Source organism: Triticum aestivum, chromosome 1B (genome assembly GCF_018294505.1).
Source record: "Triticum aestivum cultivar Chinese Spring chromosome 1B, IWGSC CS RefSeq v2.1, whole genome shotgun sequence".
NCBI classification, from domain to species: Eukaryota; Viridiplantae; Streptophyta; class Magnoliopsida; order Poales; family Poaceae; genus Triticum; species Triticum aestivum.
The window spans coordinates 675,457,110-675,475,370 of record NC_057795.1 but is presented as its reverse complement, the minus strand read 5'-3'; the positions used below and the strand labels follow the sequence as shown (position 1 = coordinate 675,475,370).

General features: G+C 41.5%; 1 protein-coding gene and 1 pseudogene across 1 annotated transcript; both read left to right on the top strand.

Moving 5' to 3' along the window:
* Positions 1–1,032: 1,032 nt before the first annotated feature.
* On the top strand, positions 1,033–5,473 carry LOC123082283 (uncharacterized; annotated as a pseudogene).
* Positions 5,474–10,691: 5,218 nt separating this feature from the next.
* LOC123147865 (uncharacterized) lies at positions 10,692–15,087 on the top strand. The gene is made up of 14 exons (XM_044567187.1): positions 10,692–10,939; positions 11,069–11,213; positions 11,426–11,469; positions 11,629–11,682; positions 11,803–11,886; positions 12,099–12,184; positions 12,418–12,498; positions 12,889–13,019; positions 13,586–13,627; positions 13,822–13,892; positions 13,974–14,064; positions 14,323–14,404; positions 14,749–14,821; positions 14,916–15,087. Exons 1-13 carry the CDS (start codon positions 10,884–10,886, stop codon positions 14,811–14,813), a joined length of 1,032 nt encoding a protein of 343 aa, XP_044423122.1. The 5' UTR covers positions 10,692–10,883; the 3' UTR covers positions 14,814–14,821; positions 14,916–15,087.
* The last annotated feature ends 3,174 nt before the right edge of the window (positions 15,088–18,261 follow it).

Sequence of the window (18,261 nt, the reverse complement as noted above, 5' to 3'; positions counted from 1 at the left end):
TTTAGATCAACGGTTTGATGGCAGTGTGTTTCAAATTTGTGATGGCAGTGTGTGAACCTATTTTCTAAGAACTATATTTGCAGATTGTTTTTTATTAGAACATATCGTATATCGCTCGTCATCGTATATTGTTTGTCTTCTTCCAGATTTTTCAAGTTCCTGCCAAGGTTGCACAGTTTTGACCCATTTTATATTTCCAGTTTCACAGTTCCTGCTTATAGTTGGATGCTAGAACGGGGTTAGTTGCACAAAATAGGTTTAATGTTGTATAATCTATTGAGTTGGCACACAACACTCATTCAGTTGACTACCTTATTTGGCTTAGTTGCACGAAAGCAATCTACTGGTTGAACAGTTTTTCCGCAAACACACTATGCAAGATTCATTTGATTTTTGACAACCAAATACATGAGTTCTTGCCAAAGTTGCACAGTTCTGACACTTTTATATTTCCAGTTGCACAGTGCCTCCTCATAGTTGGATGCTACAACTGGGTTAGTTGCACAAGAAAAGGTTTAGAGTTGCATAATCTGTTGAGTTGGCACACAACACTCATTCAGTTGGCTATCTTATTTGGCTTAGTTGCACGAAAGCAACCTACTGGTTGCACAGTTTTTCCTCAAACACACTATGCACGATTCATTTGATTTTTGACAACCAAATATACAAGTCAAAGATGTGTGCAAGGAAATCACTACAAGGAGCAAGATATACAAAAGAGAATCTCGAAGAAGATGGGCAAGTCTTCTCACCTCTGGATCCTAGAGGTAGGTTTTCTTTTTCGTCCCTCCTCTCTTCTGATCTGGCTTTTTCTGGTCTTCTCTCTGATTTCTAAGCCCTCTTCTCTTCTCTTGTTCTTTTGTTCTGGCGATGAAGGTCCTGCAAACTGGGCAGATCCTTCTTTCGTGAGGAAGAAGAAGATCCTGCCTGGTCTTTGATCTACTTTTTTTATTGTCTTTTTTGTGATCTCTAAGCCTCTTCTCTTCTCTTATTTGTTCCTGGGAGCCGCCATGTTGTCCTTCTCTCCTAGCGATGAAGGATTCTGCAATCTGGGCAGATCCTTCTTTCATGAGGAAGAAGAAGATAGCCAGGGCGCAGTTGGTGGGCGGGGCATGGTTTGGCGAGGAGGGTGCACGTGATCCCGCGGCTAGCTGGCGGGCGGGGCAGTTCCCTTTTTCGCTCCGATGGGCGGGGACCAGGTGGACCATTTGGGCGGGCGGCGGGCGGTTCCCTTTTTCGTTCGGGCGGGCGGGACCAGGTGGACCACGTGGGCGAGCGGGGGACTGTTTCCTCTTTCGCTCGAGGGGGACCAGGTGGTTTCCTTTTTCGGGTGGCCGCTGGCTAGCGATCCCAGGGCGGCCGGCCGCCCACTAGACGCGTCCAAACTTTTAACGATTCCACATTGATGGCCTATGTGCATGTGGATAGTGATGATTTTTCTTATATTTTTTGATATACAACACTTTGAAGCTCAGATCGAGTGCACATTCTCCTAAATATGGTATTGGTGCCTTCTATGCAATGCCTTTGCATTTTGGAAACAGGTAGGCTGTAATATTTTATTTTATTTTTTGCATCATTTTGGTGCATATACCGTGCAGTGCATGTAGCTGTTACATATATTTTCACTAACTTGTTACCTGATGGTGTTAAAAAGACCCTGCACTATATGCATTAGAATATTTTTTCCTGCTATTTATATCTAAATATGAATAAAAACCATAAGTGACAAACATGAATTTTTCTGTTTTGCAGCACTTGTTCAGAAGACAGTGGTGTCATGGGTTTGAGATATGATTCGAAGAATCTATCATTGGGGGCATCTTTTGTGCCATCTCTCTGTAAGGATATATCCACGTCGAACTTTACTTGAATGAATTTTACTTAGTTATGTATTTCATGTATCCAATCAGATTATATTATGTTCATATTACCTTTCTTTGCAGTATCTGGTGGGGTACCCTCTGTCTCTGTGGTACCCTATGGTGCATGGTTGGTTGGAAGAATAGGTGGATTAAGTGCAGGGGCTCAATGCAAGCCGCTTAGTGAGTGTTACTAAACCTTTTCACCGCACTAATTTTTTTATACTTTGTAGGGCAGGGGGACAATACAAGCCCCTAAGTGCGTACATTTTAGAATCCACTTCTTTGAAGTGTAGTTTTTACTGAACCTACTGTCTATTTTTATTTATGTGTATATTTTAGAATCCACTTCTTTATTCAACATCGCTCTATATTTCAGAGACTGGGTTTACACTGTTTTATTCACAATGGGAAAGACCGTACACATGCACTTGGAGAAAGGTGTAACACTCTAGACACTTTTATCTTTTTATGGAAATATAAGCAGAAGACCATACCCACATTTTCTGGAAATAATATAGTTTGTGACCCCGGATTACTCAAAATTAGCAAGCACGTAGTCTAATACATGTATCAACTGGTTATTGGGCTTACAATAGGAAAAACTGTGAAGTTGTAGGCTGAAGCATAATACATACTAAAGTATTCTATATTGCACAAAATTTTGGGTTACCAAAATTGTCAATCCTGTTGTTTCTTTAGCATGCATGGATTGTTTTTGGTATGGCTTTGGAGTTTGTTCTTAGCATTCATATGATGGCTTCCTAACAAAGCTGAGATTTATATTTATCCACATATTTCTAAAGGCTTTGCCCCGAAGAAAAGAACATTTGGACAAATGTAAATTTCAGATTTATTTGCACTTTTACAAGTCTTTTGTTTTCTTGTCATGTATGAATTTCAGGGCCTTTATTTATACTTTCATTTGCCCATTTTTGATGCATCATTTTTAGGTACTGCTGGAAACAAGTCTTTTCCTTTTGAGGACTTGAAGAACTGGGATTGCGGAATCAGTTATGGTGTGGGTTCAGATAGTCCACTCAGCCCTTCACTCAATTTTTCTCTAGAGCTTCTCAGAAGCACACAGGTTCGCTACAGTTTTTCCTCATTTGCTTATTAAGAAAACTTTACACTTTTTATAACTTACAGTTTTTTTTATAAGATTACATACACATAGTGCTGGTGCTTCTGTGGATACATGAGTACCATCATTGTGAAATATGCCAGAAATTTTGTTGCTTTTCTATGAACTTTGTAAAATTCTTGGATTTTCAGTGAGAAATAGAAATTTTCCCAATCACAGTTAAAGATGCCTTTTATGTATGGTTCTTGCAATGGTCAACTAATTTTTTGTAACAAGATCAGTGATTTCCAAAAATTGTTACCAAGTAAAACTTAAAACTAATTTATTGCCTTGATTGCATCATTACACCATTACCGTTGTTGAATCTCATACAATTTCCTTGATGTGCAGCTGGTTGCGTCATTCTATTAGCACCAGGTTGTCCAAAGGCAGGTGAGGAGATATGTTCTATATTATCTTTTGACATGATTCAGTTTTGTACGTTGTTCTGTTTTTATACAGGGAATGGCATGCAGTTCTTTATTCGTGATCCCCAGGACTGATCTGCCTCCCATTTTCTTAGCCTGCTATATGTGTTTTCTAGACTAAATGGATGTCTGGTCTATTCTCCTCGTTAGTTTACTGTATATCAGTTCAACTAAAAAATAGTATATCAGTTTTTTAAGGATTAGCTTAGTTAGTTGTCTTGTTAGAATATATATCATTTACTAGTTGTATGCATGTTTATTATTGTGTACGTACCTTCCTGGTAATTCCCGTTCTTTTTGCTTTTAGGATATTTAAGTTTTAGGAAGTGCGCTGACATTACATGGTAGCCGTTGAATGCATCATCTGTACACTTGAATACACGTATCCTGAATATTTAGTATGAGGATTATCACAGTTTATATTCTTTGAATTGAACTGATATAGTAAACACATGCACTAAATTTGATTATAGATATGTATCTTATCATATGCTATGTGAATGTTAGTAGAATGAGGTACAATTGTGGATAATTGACATAACTGACGGAATTAAAGGATGCACAATCAACAGTAAATAAGAGTTGCAGTTAGTAGAAACAGTTTAGCTTCATGCAATTTCTTGAGTGTAAATATGAAACTTTATTATTTAGATATCTCATTGCAAATCACAATTTTATTGAGATTTGATCAAATCTATGTATTTGTGCATGTCCATTAGGTATACTCTATGATTCCTACGGAAGCAACCAAAATTACAAATTACATTGATTTTGGGCTTGAGCTAGCCACAAGGTAAGCGTATAATGAACTCATGGTTTTCAGTTTTTCATCAACTCAATTGAATTCAATTTTACATGACCTTTTTTTCTAGGGTGGGTAAGGACGAACCAACAGATGATGCCGACAATTCCTCGTTTTAGATAGCTGCCAACTGGCAGGCTAATAAGAACTTACTAGTAAAGGTCTGTTACACATCTTTATTAATATGCCTCCAATTGCTAATAACAAAGAGAGGTTCTAGTGCTACAAACACTATGTATGGGTGATATCACGTTACAAATACAGTAGCACCCCTAAATGGTTTTGCATAACTCCCAAAATAATGTGTGTGAAAATATGTAGAGAAATTTTTTAACAAAAAGTTTTGTTTACACGTAGATAAAAAAACTGAAGTATGAAGTGTTGTATTTGTTTATTCCATTATCTCTGATATTCAATTTTCCTTTCTTAATAGGGAAAGTTAGGTCCCTCCAAATCTTCTGTAGCTTTGGCGTTCAAGTCTTGGTGGAAACCCTCGTTTACATTCAGCTTCACAGGTTTGGACACTAACAAAATCCTAGATATTATTATTTTTGCAATAAAACACTTCATTACTTCTGATCAAATGGAAAAACAGAAAGTCTTTCCCACTCTCTGTAGTGCTTGTAACATGACACTCCTTTTATTTTAATCTACTGCCAGATATAGTGATATGTATGTAAGGTAGGGGAACCTTCTTGTTGTTTTCCCTCCAAAAAATGGTTAAAAAATGAATGCTCTCCTATCCAAAAATAAATGGTTAATATTTGTTTCCTTCTTTTGTGAGAATTATTCGTTATTTGTTTTATCTAGGTATGATGCTTTGTTAAGACAGTTTTCTACGTACCTCTTAGCACTCTAACAGCCTAATTTAAATTGCCCTAAATCGATAATGTCATCTTGTTCTTTATATATACTTCCATATAGAGTGTACTTATGGGATGCTTTCTCGTGCATTGTTTTGGCAAGTGATAATATATATTTCTGCATTATATATGGTGAATTAGACCAAAAGCAACAGATGGTAATATTAGCAGCAGTAGTAATGCTCAGTAATGTATAGTATCATTCCACGGGATATCTTTTGTTTTAGCTGAAATGTTATTGTTTGAAGTACTAACGAAACACCCACTGATGGCTGCTGCAACAATGTTTCCTATTTGCAGCTGCAAATGATCATTCGAAAGGTACCACCGCGTACGGATTCGGAATCCATGTCGACGATCTAAGAGACCAAGGTTCTGAAACCCAGCTCCAGTAGAAGAATTATACCGTCAAACTACAACATAAATCCTTTTGTCCTTGAGAGGCACATCTAAGTCAGTATTTAGTGTTGCGTACTAATTAATGACACTTTGTTTGCACGAATCTTATTTGAATGCAGTTACATGTGCGGCTGTGACACAAATCAAGGAGGACCGAACTGAAGACTAACAGTTTGCGGAAGCAAGTGAAGAAGCTTTAGAACAGACATTACATTTGTTCAGGGAACTGTAACCACTCAGGAAGACCGTTAGAGCTGGCCTATTGACAGAAAACATTGTGTTTAATTAGCTTGTAGTAGCGTGGAATCTAGTCTTCATCTCTACGTAGCACTGTATTTCTTAAGTCTTTGCTGTGTATTTGAAACATTTGATATTCTGGATTTTCAAGGGCGAGAAGAGTAATTTCTATTTTGTGCTAAATCTATGCCTAGTTACTAAGGGCATCTTCAACGCCGATTCTCAAACCCCTCCCGCGCACGTGCGCTTTCTCGCCCCAAGCTGGTCAATGCCGCTTCAGAGCGTGAGCGGACGCGACCGCTCACTCGAGCCGGCATTGAAGTGGCGTGCCAGCCGAGAGTGCTGCCGCGCCGCTTCCCAGTGCACATTCAGATGGTGCAGTTTGTCCGTCTCCCTCCATTAAACGTACGTGTTTACTGGCCTCGCTGCCTGGCCCGGCCGCTATTTACCCCCAGGCGGCAGCACAACCGCATCAATCCACCCTCCTCCGCTCTCTAGCTCCTCTCCTCACCACACCCGCCATGGCCTCCTCGAGCTTCAAAGCTTTGTGGGAAGGCCTCTTGTCCAAACAAGGGCGCCAGACGCGGATGCGCGTATGGCAAAGTTGGCCGAGATGGTGCCACTGTTCGCGCTGACCAATGTCGGCATTACCATGGGCGAGGCTTGTGCTCACTACATGGACATGGTGCTAGAGAAGCGGGAGGGCGCATCCCGACAGGGGCAGGCCGGCCAGGCCTACAACCTCCGCCTTGTCGACAAACACCGGCGTGCGGAGGAACTACTCGCTGCCGGCACATCATAATGTTGGATGTGGATGTGCCCGAGCAGGAGGCGCTTCTCGAGTCCTATCACTCCGCCCGTGACATCCACCATGACTGTTGGCGGAGTTAGAAGCCGCCTACACGGAGTTCAACGAGGCGGCGAATGAGGTGTTTGGTAGGAGCGAGGAAGAAGACGAGGTCGCCAGCTGGGCCGCGCCCTGTCGCCACCACCACGAAGCCGGCATGTCCATGATCGCCGTCGGCAGCGATGAAGAGTAGCGCATGGGAGGTCAACGGTGCTTGTATCCTAATATCCCATGAAGGCCAAGCTTGGTGGGCTCCACATTGGTGACCGATTAGCCTTGGCCAGCAACGTGGAGGCGGATAGCTTCACTTCCCCGCGCTTATGGCTGCGGAGGAGGCAGTGATTCATTTTCCGGGGCTCATGGGTGGCCCGGGATGGGTAACGGGCCACGGCCATCATTTTAGGCTAGGTTTAGAGTTCGGCATAGTTGAAATATGTATAAATCTAATAAATTTGCTCCCTTTGGATGAAAAGTATCTGGTTTTATGTAAAAGTTGTCCATGTATGAATGAATATTATCGGTGCATTCAAATATGCATCAAATTTGTCCATTTTCGTTTAAATCTTCCAAAATGTAATCGGACATATGCGAACAGCTTTGGATGGCTGGCTCTCGCGTTCGTGTCTGCGGACTAGCCCCCCCCCCCCCCCCCCCCCCCCGGGTCCGCGGACAAATGCAGTGTCCGGATTAGGGGTTGGTGTTGGAGATTCCCTAATAAAGGGAGGAAAGCTTCTGCTCCCCATCACGCATTTTTTCAGAAACCCTCCTGCCATTTTGATAATTGACTCATAGTCCACTTCTAAGTGACAAAAATGGTTTTTTTTTGCGTTTTTACGGAAACCCCTGCCTTTAAGTGACAAGAATTAAAGAGACACACCACCCCTTCCCGTCTATCTGGGTTAATAAAGCCGCGGTCCATCTAGAACAAATGCTTTTCAAAAACACCCATATCTTTTAAATCATGACTCCAACGTTAACAAATTCTATATGAAATTTGATTAGAAAAAGTTGTAGAATCTGAATATGATGTTATTTTATCAGTTAACCATTTTCCAAATGTTATTTAGGGTGCCAGCTTGATCAATAGCGCACGATCCGTATGTATGGAATTTGATTAGAAAAATGTGTAGACTCTGATGTTAATTTACCTGCTAAACATTTTTAAATGCTATTTAGGATGCAACCTTAATCAATCACGCATGATCCATCTTTCCTTTGTAGTGGTGCTGATCTAGATTGCAAATGAACTCCTCAGCAAAACTAGATTGGAGTTGAAAGAAATCATCGATGATCATGCATGCATGCCCGGCAAAACCTTGCAGGCAGTGGCGGAGCTACGTGCAAGCAAAACCAAGCCGTGATCCGCCCAGCTTTAATGCAGAAATAGTAGGTCTAAGGGTAAATGTAGGCAATGTTTGCAAGAAAAGAAAATTTCTTATCTTATGCAGAGAGGGAGAGAGAGAGAGAGAGAGAGAGAGAGAGAGAGAGAGAGAGGATTGACGACATTCAAATGCATTATGGTTGAGTGAGCACTGAGGCCACCACCGGCGAGAGTAGGAAGGATCATAAGTGGCAACACAGATGTGATGCCAAGTTGAAATAAACGACGTGGACCTATTGGGGTCTTGAGTCATGGTTATTCGGTTAGGGGCGTGTGATATATTGTTTTCTTCCGTTTCAACGCATGGGCTCTTTTGCTAGTGAAACCCTATTAGCCCTGTAAGAGCTTAATGAAAATATGTTTCTGTGCGTTGACGCCGCCAAAAGAAAGGAATAAAATTTGTAACTTTTTAGTAAATAATTTGACTTTATTTATTTATCGACCAGTACATCAGATCGAACAAACAGAAATAAAAGTTAAATCAAGCCTCTTCAACGTCATCTCTAACTTCACCTCTTGCATCTGCAGAAAATCAAATTTGCACAGGTTGAACTAACCTTTGAGATTTTGAAGAGCATCATGAATCGCCCACCATTTGTTGCTCCACCAGCACAACTTCTTGCCTCATTTATGGGGCCTCACGCCTGCCCAGTGCCGAAAGGTCAAGGAAGTTGGTTGCCATTGTAGCATGTATGTGGCCCAGCTCATAAGAGCTATGCGGACTTGACGCACGTCATCCTCACCTTCCTCCAATATCTCACTAGCAGTCCCTCGTGAGCCCAGTTATCAGACATTGCAAGCTTAGCATCTATTTTTTGTATAGGTGGAAACCTTTTCTTTGCGAATACTATAGGTGGGAACCTAAAGTATGGTTGAACGCATTGTGGCCCGGAAGACACCTCCCGCAAGGCAAGGTAACAGCTAATTCATCATCAACATGTTGGTCAAGACCGGGAACACAAAAAATCAAAGTAGGAGAACCTCTACCAAAACTCATGTGACACTATTGCCGCCATGGCCATGACTGTCAGAAGCAGCGGACGATGATCCACAAGATCAGAGATCATTGATCTGCGAGACTCGAATACCTTAGGCTCTCCGGAGCCGTGGGAATTATTTCTTTGTACGATGTCGTCTTCACAATTATGATGTCGAACACCAAGGCAATACGAACATAGCATAGTAAAAAAAATTGAAACTGCTCTCCAACATTAATCTATGGTTTCCCTTGTCTCTGCCAGCAGTTCCCCTCATCTTGTGATGCCTGGAAGGATGCCGAAGACTAGTGGAACTGGCGGACAAACGCGAGCTCTTCTCCTTTGGCAGCAATAGAATTTGTACAGTTCGAGAACATAAACTTCTCCTTTGGTGGCATCGAGATCTATCCCCGGCCCTCCATCTCCTGGTCTCTGGTGAAACCCGAAATCCCTCGGATTGGGCAGCGACAATGCTATGGTGTTGTTTATAATCTTGAAGGAGCTTCCTGGGATGGTGGAGTGGTGGTTGAGGCTTGGCGTGGGTGGTGGTCTGCCGGTGATGCATCAGCGGTTTCCCTGCTCGGGAACTTGCGGTGGGCTTCATGGTGCTTGTCAGAGGTGGTGACGATGTATGGGGTGTGGTCTCCATGCTTGTCATCCCCTCCTGGCAATAGGTCGGTCCTGTCCATGCACGTTCAGGGGTGAGTTTTTCTCCTACTGATGGCATGGTGTCCTACGATCCAGGACGAGAGGGCCGAGGGGCTTCTTTGGAGGAAGAGACAGACGGCGGGTCTTCCTCCGTCGACGGGCTGCTCCCTTGTTGTGGTTGCATCGATGGCATGATCTGGAGTTGCCGTAGGATTAATTCAATGGTCTACCTTGTTATGGGTCCATTGGGAGCCTGTTAGTAAGCTGTTCATTAGCATCTTGTATCATTGTCACTTTATTTTTTCTTCTTCTTTTTCTGTTGTTCGATGGTTGTAAGGCTTGGTTGGTGCTTTATATATAATATAAAGTGAGATGAAAGCCGTTTTCAGTAATTCTACACTATGCATGATGAATTTACTTTGGCTTGCTTACCACGTGACATATGTGGTAAGCAATTCAAATTAATCCAGTTTTTTTTTTTTACTTTTGCCTGCTTTATTTATTGAGAATAGGGCAGTAACCCAATGGCTGGGATCACAGTGGTGCACCAGGCAACCGGAGTTCGACTCCTGCGTGGAGCGAATTTATCTGGATTCTCACTAAGGAGTCATGGAATAAGCCAGCTATTCTATATACTAGACGATGCCCTGCGCTTTGCGACGGGATTTTGTATGAAATAAAAATTGTGCGGAACTAATCATCTAGCTACTGTGTGTACAATTCTATATATATGTTCAAAGTTAGATGAAAACAACATAAAATATGCATGCACGACTAACTTTTCTTCCATGTAGAGCACTGAAGTATGACGTTAAAAGTTGCATGCATGCGTCAATTTATATCGGGATTAACACAATCGTAGGAGGTAGTTACTGTGAGCATTCATCAGTTACCACATATGGTGGGTGCAGCATCTCTTAGTGTGTAGATCGGATAGATATTATTGACTGATGTAGTATATCCAAGGGCTAAATTAATTTGAGTGATGTGACTAAAGGAGAAGCGAGAGAATTCCTAGTAGTGGGGGCTAGCTATTTAGATATAGTAGATATGGTGCCGGGTTCAAAAAAATACTTTTGCCTGCTTATTTATTATGCAAGAAAGAAAGAAAAAATTAGAACAGCAAGAAAGAAATATTGAGCATGTGGGCCAAGCGCGCAGAGATATACTCGTACGTAGGAGTACTATTCCGTAAAAATAGTCAGACTAAATAGGGGTTTCATACTTCATCCACTAGTCGCGATCTCCGTCGATAAGCAGCTACCGATCGACATATCTCTATTGCGTTGGAAAGCGAACCACCGGCGCCGCCGCCAATGGATCTGGTCCCGCCCGTCTCCGACTACCCCAGTCCCACCGCCGCCCGCACCAGGTCCGTTCACCCGCCTTCTCTTCTCAACCCTTCTTCCTCTCCGGCCCGAAAACTAGACCGAGGAGGCTAAGCTAGCTTCTGCAGTACTATATGTACGTGTGCACTAGAATCTGCGTTGTATGGTGGCAGGATGTCGGTGCCGGGGTACGACGTCATGTTCGGGAAGCTCTCGCTGCGCGGCCTCTTCGACGACTACTTCATGCAGCGCGGCGGCATCGACACGCGCTTCGTGCTCAAGGCCAAGGAAGATCCTCGCCTTCAGCTGGCCGCCACCGTATCCATCTCCATCCATGCTATTTTGCCATATACAAAACAGAAGTTTATTTTAGTTCGACCAACCTAGCTAGCCTTTTCTATTCTATCAGTACTATGTAAATCTATCTAGCTAGATATAAACTAAGTAGCTGCTGGGTACATAAATTTATTTGCAAGAAAAACATAGTAGTATTGTACCTATTCGTTCCCTAACTTGAATTAATTCACTAGATTTCTACAAGCAGCGACATGGAGGCCCAGTTTCGGTGGCACAGGTACGTAGTAACCGAAACTTGATACATCCGTATTTAGGCAAATCTAAGACAAGAATTTTGGGACGGAGGGAGTATCTCTAAGTTACTTAATTATGTCATGTGCTCCAGCTTAGCTTGCTGTTATCTAAACATAAAATGTTTTTTGTTTACCTTTTTTAGGGATTTAGATAATCCACACACATTTGTGGACTTGACTGCGTCCGCTTCGGAACCGTAAGCGACTTCTTGCTCAACGGCCCACATCTAGGAGATGCAAGCTGCTTGCATCCTTGTGAAACTTGTGAGACATACATGCGTACATATGCTAATTTGGCTTTCAACTTGTATATCCAGCATGTTGCGGCTAAGATCATGCGCTTACTATCCAAAGTACGGTATTGGCGCCTTTGGAACATTCCCTTTCCTTATGACAAACAGGTAAACTTGTAAGGCTCTTGTTTGATCGCACAGCATGAATAATGCACGCAGATGTTACATAGCTAGCTTTCTAGCAAAATATACCTCCATGTGTTTGAGAAGCATGCATTAAAATCCATACTTCTATTAAAGTTATAGCCTCACTATTAATTCTGAATATAACTGCTAATTAACCATATTGATGACTAAATTCAGTTTTCTCTGTTTGACAGGGTGCGTTCCGAAGACTACGGTATCATGGGTTTAAGATATGGTTCAAGGAATCTGTCGATTGGAGCATCTTTTCTACCATTTGCTTGTATGTTAATATTTATATATTTTTACTTGACCGGATTATTATTTATAAAATCTAATAGAGCTTGGTGAAAGGAGTAAGAGATTTTTTTAATCCAGTTGATTTCCATCTTAGTTTGATTCAATTTTGGACCCCTCAAACAATCAAGTTTTGTATCTGGTCACCCCTGGAGATTCTTGGCTAGCTATGCTAGTGCATGCTACTATGTGCTAATTACATTTTTTTTTTGTACGCAGTATCTGGTGAGGTACCCTATAGTGCATGGTTGGTCGGAAGAAGAGGAGGTTTAAGTGCAGGGGTCCAATACAAGCCACTTAGTGAGTGTTACCAAACTTACACTATCACCGGACAGTAGTTTCTTTACTCCACTGTTCTCCCCTTTTATGTAGATTTAGTAGTGCTATTATGTAGCCACATGATGCTTTACAATTTTGAGGGTTTTTCCTTTACAATGTTTCATTCCACACGGAAATTAAGGACCACCATAACCATTCACATGGAAAATTTCTTTCAGATAAAGGTCTAGATGGCTTATTTTATTTCTTCTTGCCAAAACAAAAATGTCTTTTACGTTCCAGTCTTAATCAGTAGTGAAGCTAAGTCCAATATATGCAAATAAAAGATTGAACATCACATATCTTCTAGGTTCGCTAGTTTGGCATCAAGAATTTATTTCTCCTTTGTATTTCATATACATTTTTCGATAGGTGGAAGCAAGCATCCTGTGCCGTTTACTGACCCGATGAACTGGAATTGTGCAATCAGTTATTGCATGGGATCAAATAGCCCACTCAGCCCTTCACTCAATTTTGCCCTAGAGCTTGTCAGAAATACACAGGTTTGTTGAAGTTGTTGTTTATTACCTAATACAATACAGGTTTCACATTGTCCGTTAGCTTTCAACACCAAGGGGCGTTTTTTTATAGAAAAAAGCATCTGGACAAGATTATACCGAGTACACGTGCTTAAATATGATGCTTGCAAAACATGGTTATTCTCTCCATCCCTTTGAAATTCAGTTTCCAGTTCCAAGCTCCAAGTTTACATACAGAGAATGATTTATTAGAAATATTGCTACTTGTATAATATCTATACATACACATGTGTGTGTGCGCGCGCGCGCATAAATTTATCTTATTTAAAGAACTCAATTGTCGATCACAGTGAAACATGATTCATATATATGTTTCTTTCTCTCTTTTCGTCCTTTTCGATGTTGGATATAATTCATACATATGTTTCTCTCGCTTTTCTTTCTCATCCTTTGTTTTGTATGGAACTTTATTGTCTACTAAAAGAAAATGTTGTTGGATATCTTAAGCTACTTTTTCCTTTATTGGATCTCTCATACGATGCAAATTTACTTTTATTGATTCTGATGAAATTTCTGTTCCTCATATGCAGCTGGTTGCATCGTTTTATCGGAACCATGTTGTGGGCTGCACGGTAAGAGTAGTTATATTTCATTTAGTACCATAGATGTTTAACTTCCTACTTTACCAAATTACCTATGCAATTCTTCTGACGTCCGTTGAAAGTTCGTTTAGAGACTCAATAAAATAATTATGGATCTTGAATTGTCATATGCAATTATTCTGTTTAAACGTCTAGATTTACACTGTGTGTGTCCCTACCTGCAGGAAGGAAATACTGAATACGACTTCATTAGTCCGACAAACTCCATTGATCTTGGGCTTGAGCTGGCCAAAAGGTAAACCGAAAGAAAGAAAGAAAAATATTCTCATTTTTGCAACAATGCCCCTGACTACATTTCTTTATGGTTGATCTTTAGGTTGAATAGAGACAAACCACCAGAAAATGCAAACGATTTGTCGTTTCAGATAGCTGCATGTTGGAAGCCTAATGAACATGTGTTAGTAAAGGTCAGCTGCGCTTCTTTATCAGATGTTCCTTTAGGAAAAAATGCACCTATATATGTATATGATTCCCTTCTAGCATTTGAATATGTATCCTAGTTTGCACTTTGGACCATCGATGGGTCATTTTATCAAGAAAGAACGGCAACGTGTCATTGCTTAATTTTTCCCGTGAAATGTTGGTTTGCCGTAGGTCTTTCAGTTTAATTATTGTCTATGTATGTGCACATTTAATCATGCAAATAATTACTGCTTTTTTAACAGGGGAAGGCAGGTCTCTCCAAATCGTCCTTTGCTATGGTGCTAAACCATCCGATCATGACCTTCTTAACATTTAATGTCGCAGGTTTGCCTCCTTCAGATCCTTACGAAAAGACTTATTCGAAGAAAAATCTTACTCCCTCCGATCCATATTAGTTGTTACTGAAATGGTTGTATCTAGATGTATTTCAGTGCTAGATACATCTGTTTGAGCGACAAATAATATGAATTGGGGGAAGTATTATACTTTTGGAAAAAAAAAAGATAGTAACCTTGTCACCGCAGACTTTTAACTTCAAAACTATGTACTATATTTGTATAGTTTACTTCTTAGTATAGCAAATATCACCATGGATTGTCGGTAGCACAAATGATGGTATCATTTGAAGTGCCTATCGAAGATCTCAACAATGAATTCCTGTTTTGCAGTTGAACGTGACCACAAGCAGGGTACGGGGTCCTATGGATTTGGGTTTTGTTTTAAGGATATATGAGAACCCAGGTCCGTTACTGATCTTACTATGTTGCTCTGCTTTTTGTTCAAGAGTTCTTCTTGATGTTGTGCTACTAATACTATTTCTATCATATTATTGCAGTTAGCAAAAGCTTGTTAAACCATGTGGTCTTGACACAATACAATGATGGATCATGTTTTGAGCACTGAGCATGTAAAGAAGCGTGATATATGTTCATTACCACTTACCAACAAGTCTTGTAGCCTAAACATATAGACAAAACAATTACTTACAAGAATTATGTTTCTTTTGTGATAGCTCCGTTTTCACATAGAAAAGTAGCTCGTTATGAACTCTATATATAGAATACCATAAATGTTTGTTTTGTTATCTGCATTTTAAGATTGGAACAAGCATCAAGTATCACACAGGTCGCAAGTGTTAGCAGGTTGCTGATTGATAGGTAAAGTGGCAAGAGGTAGAACTAAAATGAACAACCCTCATAAACTAAAACATATTTTTCCACTGAAGCAGTCAATTCTATTTTTTTGAACTTCATGCTAATGATCGCTTGATTCAAAAAAATCCAAGAGAGAAGACGAATAACGAGGTGGTCTGGGTCACCGTTCTCACATGCCCACACATCACATCATCGCATTTCTCAATTTGCACCGAACACCCCCGCTGCCATGGCACCTCCTTTGTTCCTGCATGGTGACATAAACAAGGAAAATTATTTCCTTCACTGACTAATTTTAACGTTGCGTCCGCCACACACTACTCAGTCAATCGCGCTCTATCGTTCGATCAAGGCATGCAACCTTCCTAAATACACGTGTGTGGTCCCCCACTAGGCCACTACTTTCTAGTACACCAGCTTGCTTTTGACTTGTACTCTTTTGCTAGCACGAATTGATGTGTTGCTATATCAGAGATGAGGTAGACGATAACTACTGCTGCCACAGACCAATCGACTTGTGATCGTTGCTGTTTTGCACGCGTCGGTGTTGGAGCTGCTCCAGCGTTGCATCTGCTCGCCTCTCAGCGATGCGACACAAGTGTCGCTCTGTTTCTCATCCTTTTATGCTGATCGAGTGTGTGCAAAGTTTGCTTCAGGGTTGTAGGTGCTCGCTTCCAAGCCACCCGGTTGCACACAGAATGAGATTTTTTTTTCTTCTAAAATAAGCACCCCGGTTGTTCCACACCGAGCGACGTTGTTGCAAACCAAACACAATATCATTGATGTTGGGCCGATGAGCAGAGCACCACGAGCATGTTTGCAACATCACCAATATTGCAGACGTGCCCGATTGCAATATGGCTAATGTTGCGATTATCCCTGCATCATCGCCAATGTTGCAGACATCGTTGTGAGTCCGCGGCCACCGCCCTGTAGCAAACCAAGGCGGTGTCCTCACAACATTAGTGTGGCTGCCTCAAGCCCAAACGCAGCCAACCTGCAAATGGCGTACAACATTGCAAGTTAGACCACCAGTGCTGCAAAGGCGCAACATAGTACTTGCTGGAATGGGTGACCGTAACTTTGTCGATGTTGCAATGGGTGACCATACCTTGGTCCATGTTGCAATGGGTGACCACATGCCCGCATCATGGAAGCTCTGGAGGTGACCACAACATGATCCATGTTGCAATGGGTGACTGCAAAATGATTCATGTTAAAATATTTTATAATGTGTGACCGAAACAGACTACAACACACCTCATGTGTTGCAAAGCCCTAAGCAAAACATGGTCCGTGTTGCAAATGACCGCGGCTGACGTACCGTCCAACAACTGTGCAGGCAGCCAACCCAATCTAAATATCACCCGGCCGGCGACTTAGCGCCCATCAAGGATTTTTGTAGATATACATCCAAAAAAATCATGTACGATGATGTTGTATATGAAAAGAAATGTTGCGGAAGTTTTCCTAGTCAGCTGTCCTATCACCATGCAACCTACAATCACTTTTTAAGAGCATGGTTAATAGTATAGCCAACAACAGGCTATATGGAGTTGTCATGTCATATATAGTCAACATGTATAATAGCTAGTTGCTAAGTAGTACTACTTTATTAATGCATGGCCTAACTTACACTCTCATAATGTTTCTTGGAGTCCATGATGTAGTCGGTTGTTAATCTATGCATAATTGGTTTGCTACCAACATTTGGCATTGTCAATATTTGGCAAGCCAACATTTGGCAAAATTAAAAGTTGCCAACATTTGGCAACTTTTTGTGAGATTGGCAACGAGAATTGCTAAGCAACCAATCTCTAGCCAATATTTGGCAGTTGCCAAAATTTGGCATGCCAACTTTTGGCAGCAAACCAATTAAGCTCTATAACCCGCTTCCCTTCTCTCTTCTCTTCTCTCTCATCCAACTCAGCACAAATATAATAGCTGAATCCTTAAAGCCTGCTGACTGTATCTTATTGTACTTGCTCTAACACATGGGTCGAGTTGGTCCCACACGAGAGAGTGCATGACGTTCACTTGTTGGGAAAACATGATGAAAATAATGATACGGCATAATGGTAGTGGTGGGATACACCCACATGGAAAGGAGTCCTTTCTCCAATGCGGTTTGTAGGATGACACGTTCATCATCCAACAACAGTGATCTGACTTAGACTTTGTCGATCGTACGGCTGATCAGGCAATTGATCTTTCTTGGTTTACAACCGACGGACATGTAGCGTTGGCCCATAAACAATCGCCCCACCAGGGGCATCAACATCAACAAACATATAGGTGAACAGTGCAGGGAAGCCACTCATTCTCCGTTCCTCATCATCGTCCTTGTTGTCCCAACACTGCCTTGGGAGGTTGTGATCGCCGTGACGAAGCTCACTAAGCCTGATGCTCCAACGTGATAGACTCAATGTGTCACAGGTACGACCATAGCACTCACAAGAATCTTTTCCAGCACAAGGAAGTCATCCTAAAGCCAGTGTGTTTTATTGGATCCATATGAGAGGATTGTTGTAGTAGTTTGGCGGTGACGGGGTCAGGCCGTCGCGCTGGCCACTGCGATTTTATGATGACCCACAAATATAGAGGATCAATCGTAGTCCTTTTGATAAGTAAGAGTGTCGAACCCAACGAGGAGCAGAAGGAAATGACAAGCGGTTTTCAGCAAGGTATTATCTGCAAGTGTTGTAAGTAACAGTGATAGATAGTTTTGTAGCAAGATAATTCGTAACAAGTAACAAGTAAAAATGGTAGCAAGGGTGCAGCAAGGTGGCCCAATCCCTTTTATAGCAAAGGACAAGCCTAAAAATTTTCTTATATGAAGCAAAGTGCTCTCGAGGACACATGGGAATTGTCGTCTAGTCACGTTCATCATGTTTAGTTGATCCGCGTTCGCTACCTTGATAATTTGATATGTGGGTGGACCAGTGCTTGGGTGTTGTTCTTAGTTGAACAAGGAACCCACTTATGGTTACCCCCTCTCGCAAGCATCCGCAACTACAAACGAAGAAT

What these genes read in the sequence shown, in the direction of transcription:
- LOC123147865 (XM_044567187.1), top strand. Translation starts at nt 10,884, where the DNA reads ATGGATCTGGTCCCGCCCGTCTCCGACTACCCCAGTCCCACCGCCGCC. An exon ending in GCCTTCAGCTGGCCGCCACC is followed by an intron (nt 11,214 to 11,425) that starts GTATCCATCTCC and finishes TTAATTCACTAG; the next exon opens with ATTTCTACAAGCAGCGACAT. An exon ending in AGCTTGTCAGAAATACACAG is followed by an intron (nt 13,020 to 13,585) that starts GTTTGTTGAAGT and finishes CCTCATATGCAG; the next exon opens with CTGGTTGCATCGTTTTATCG.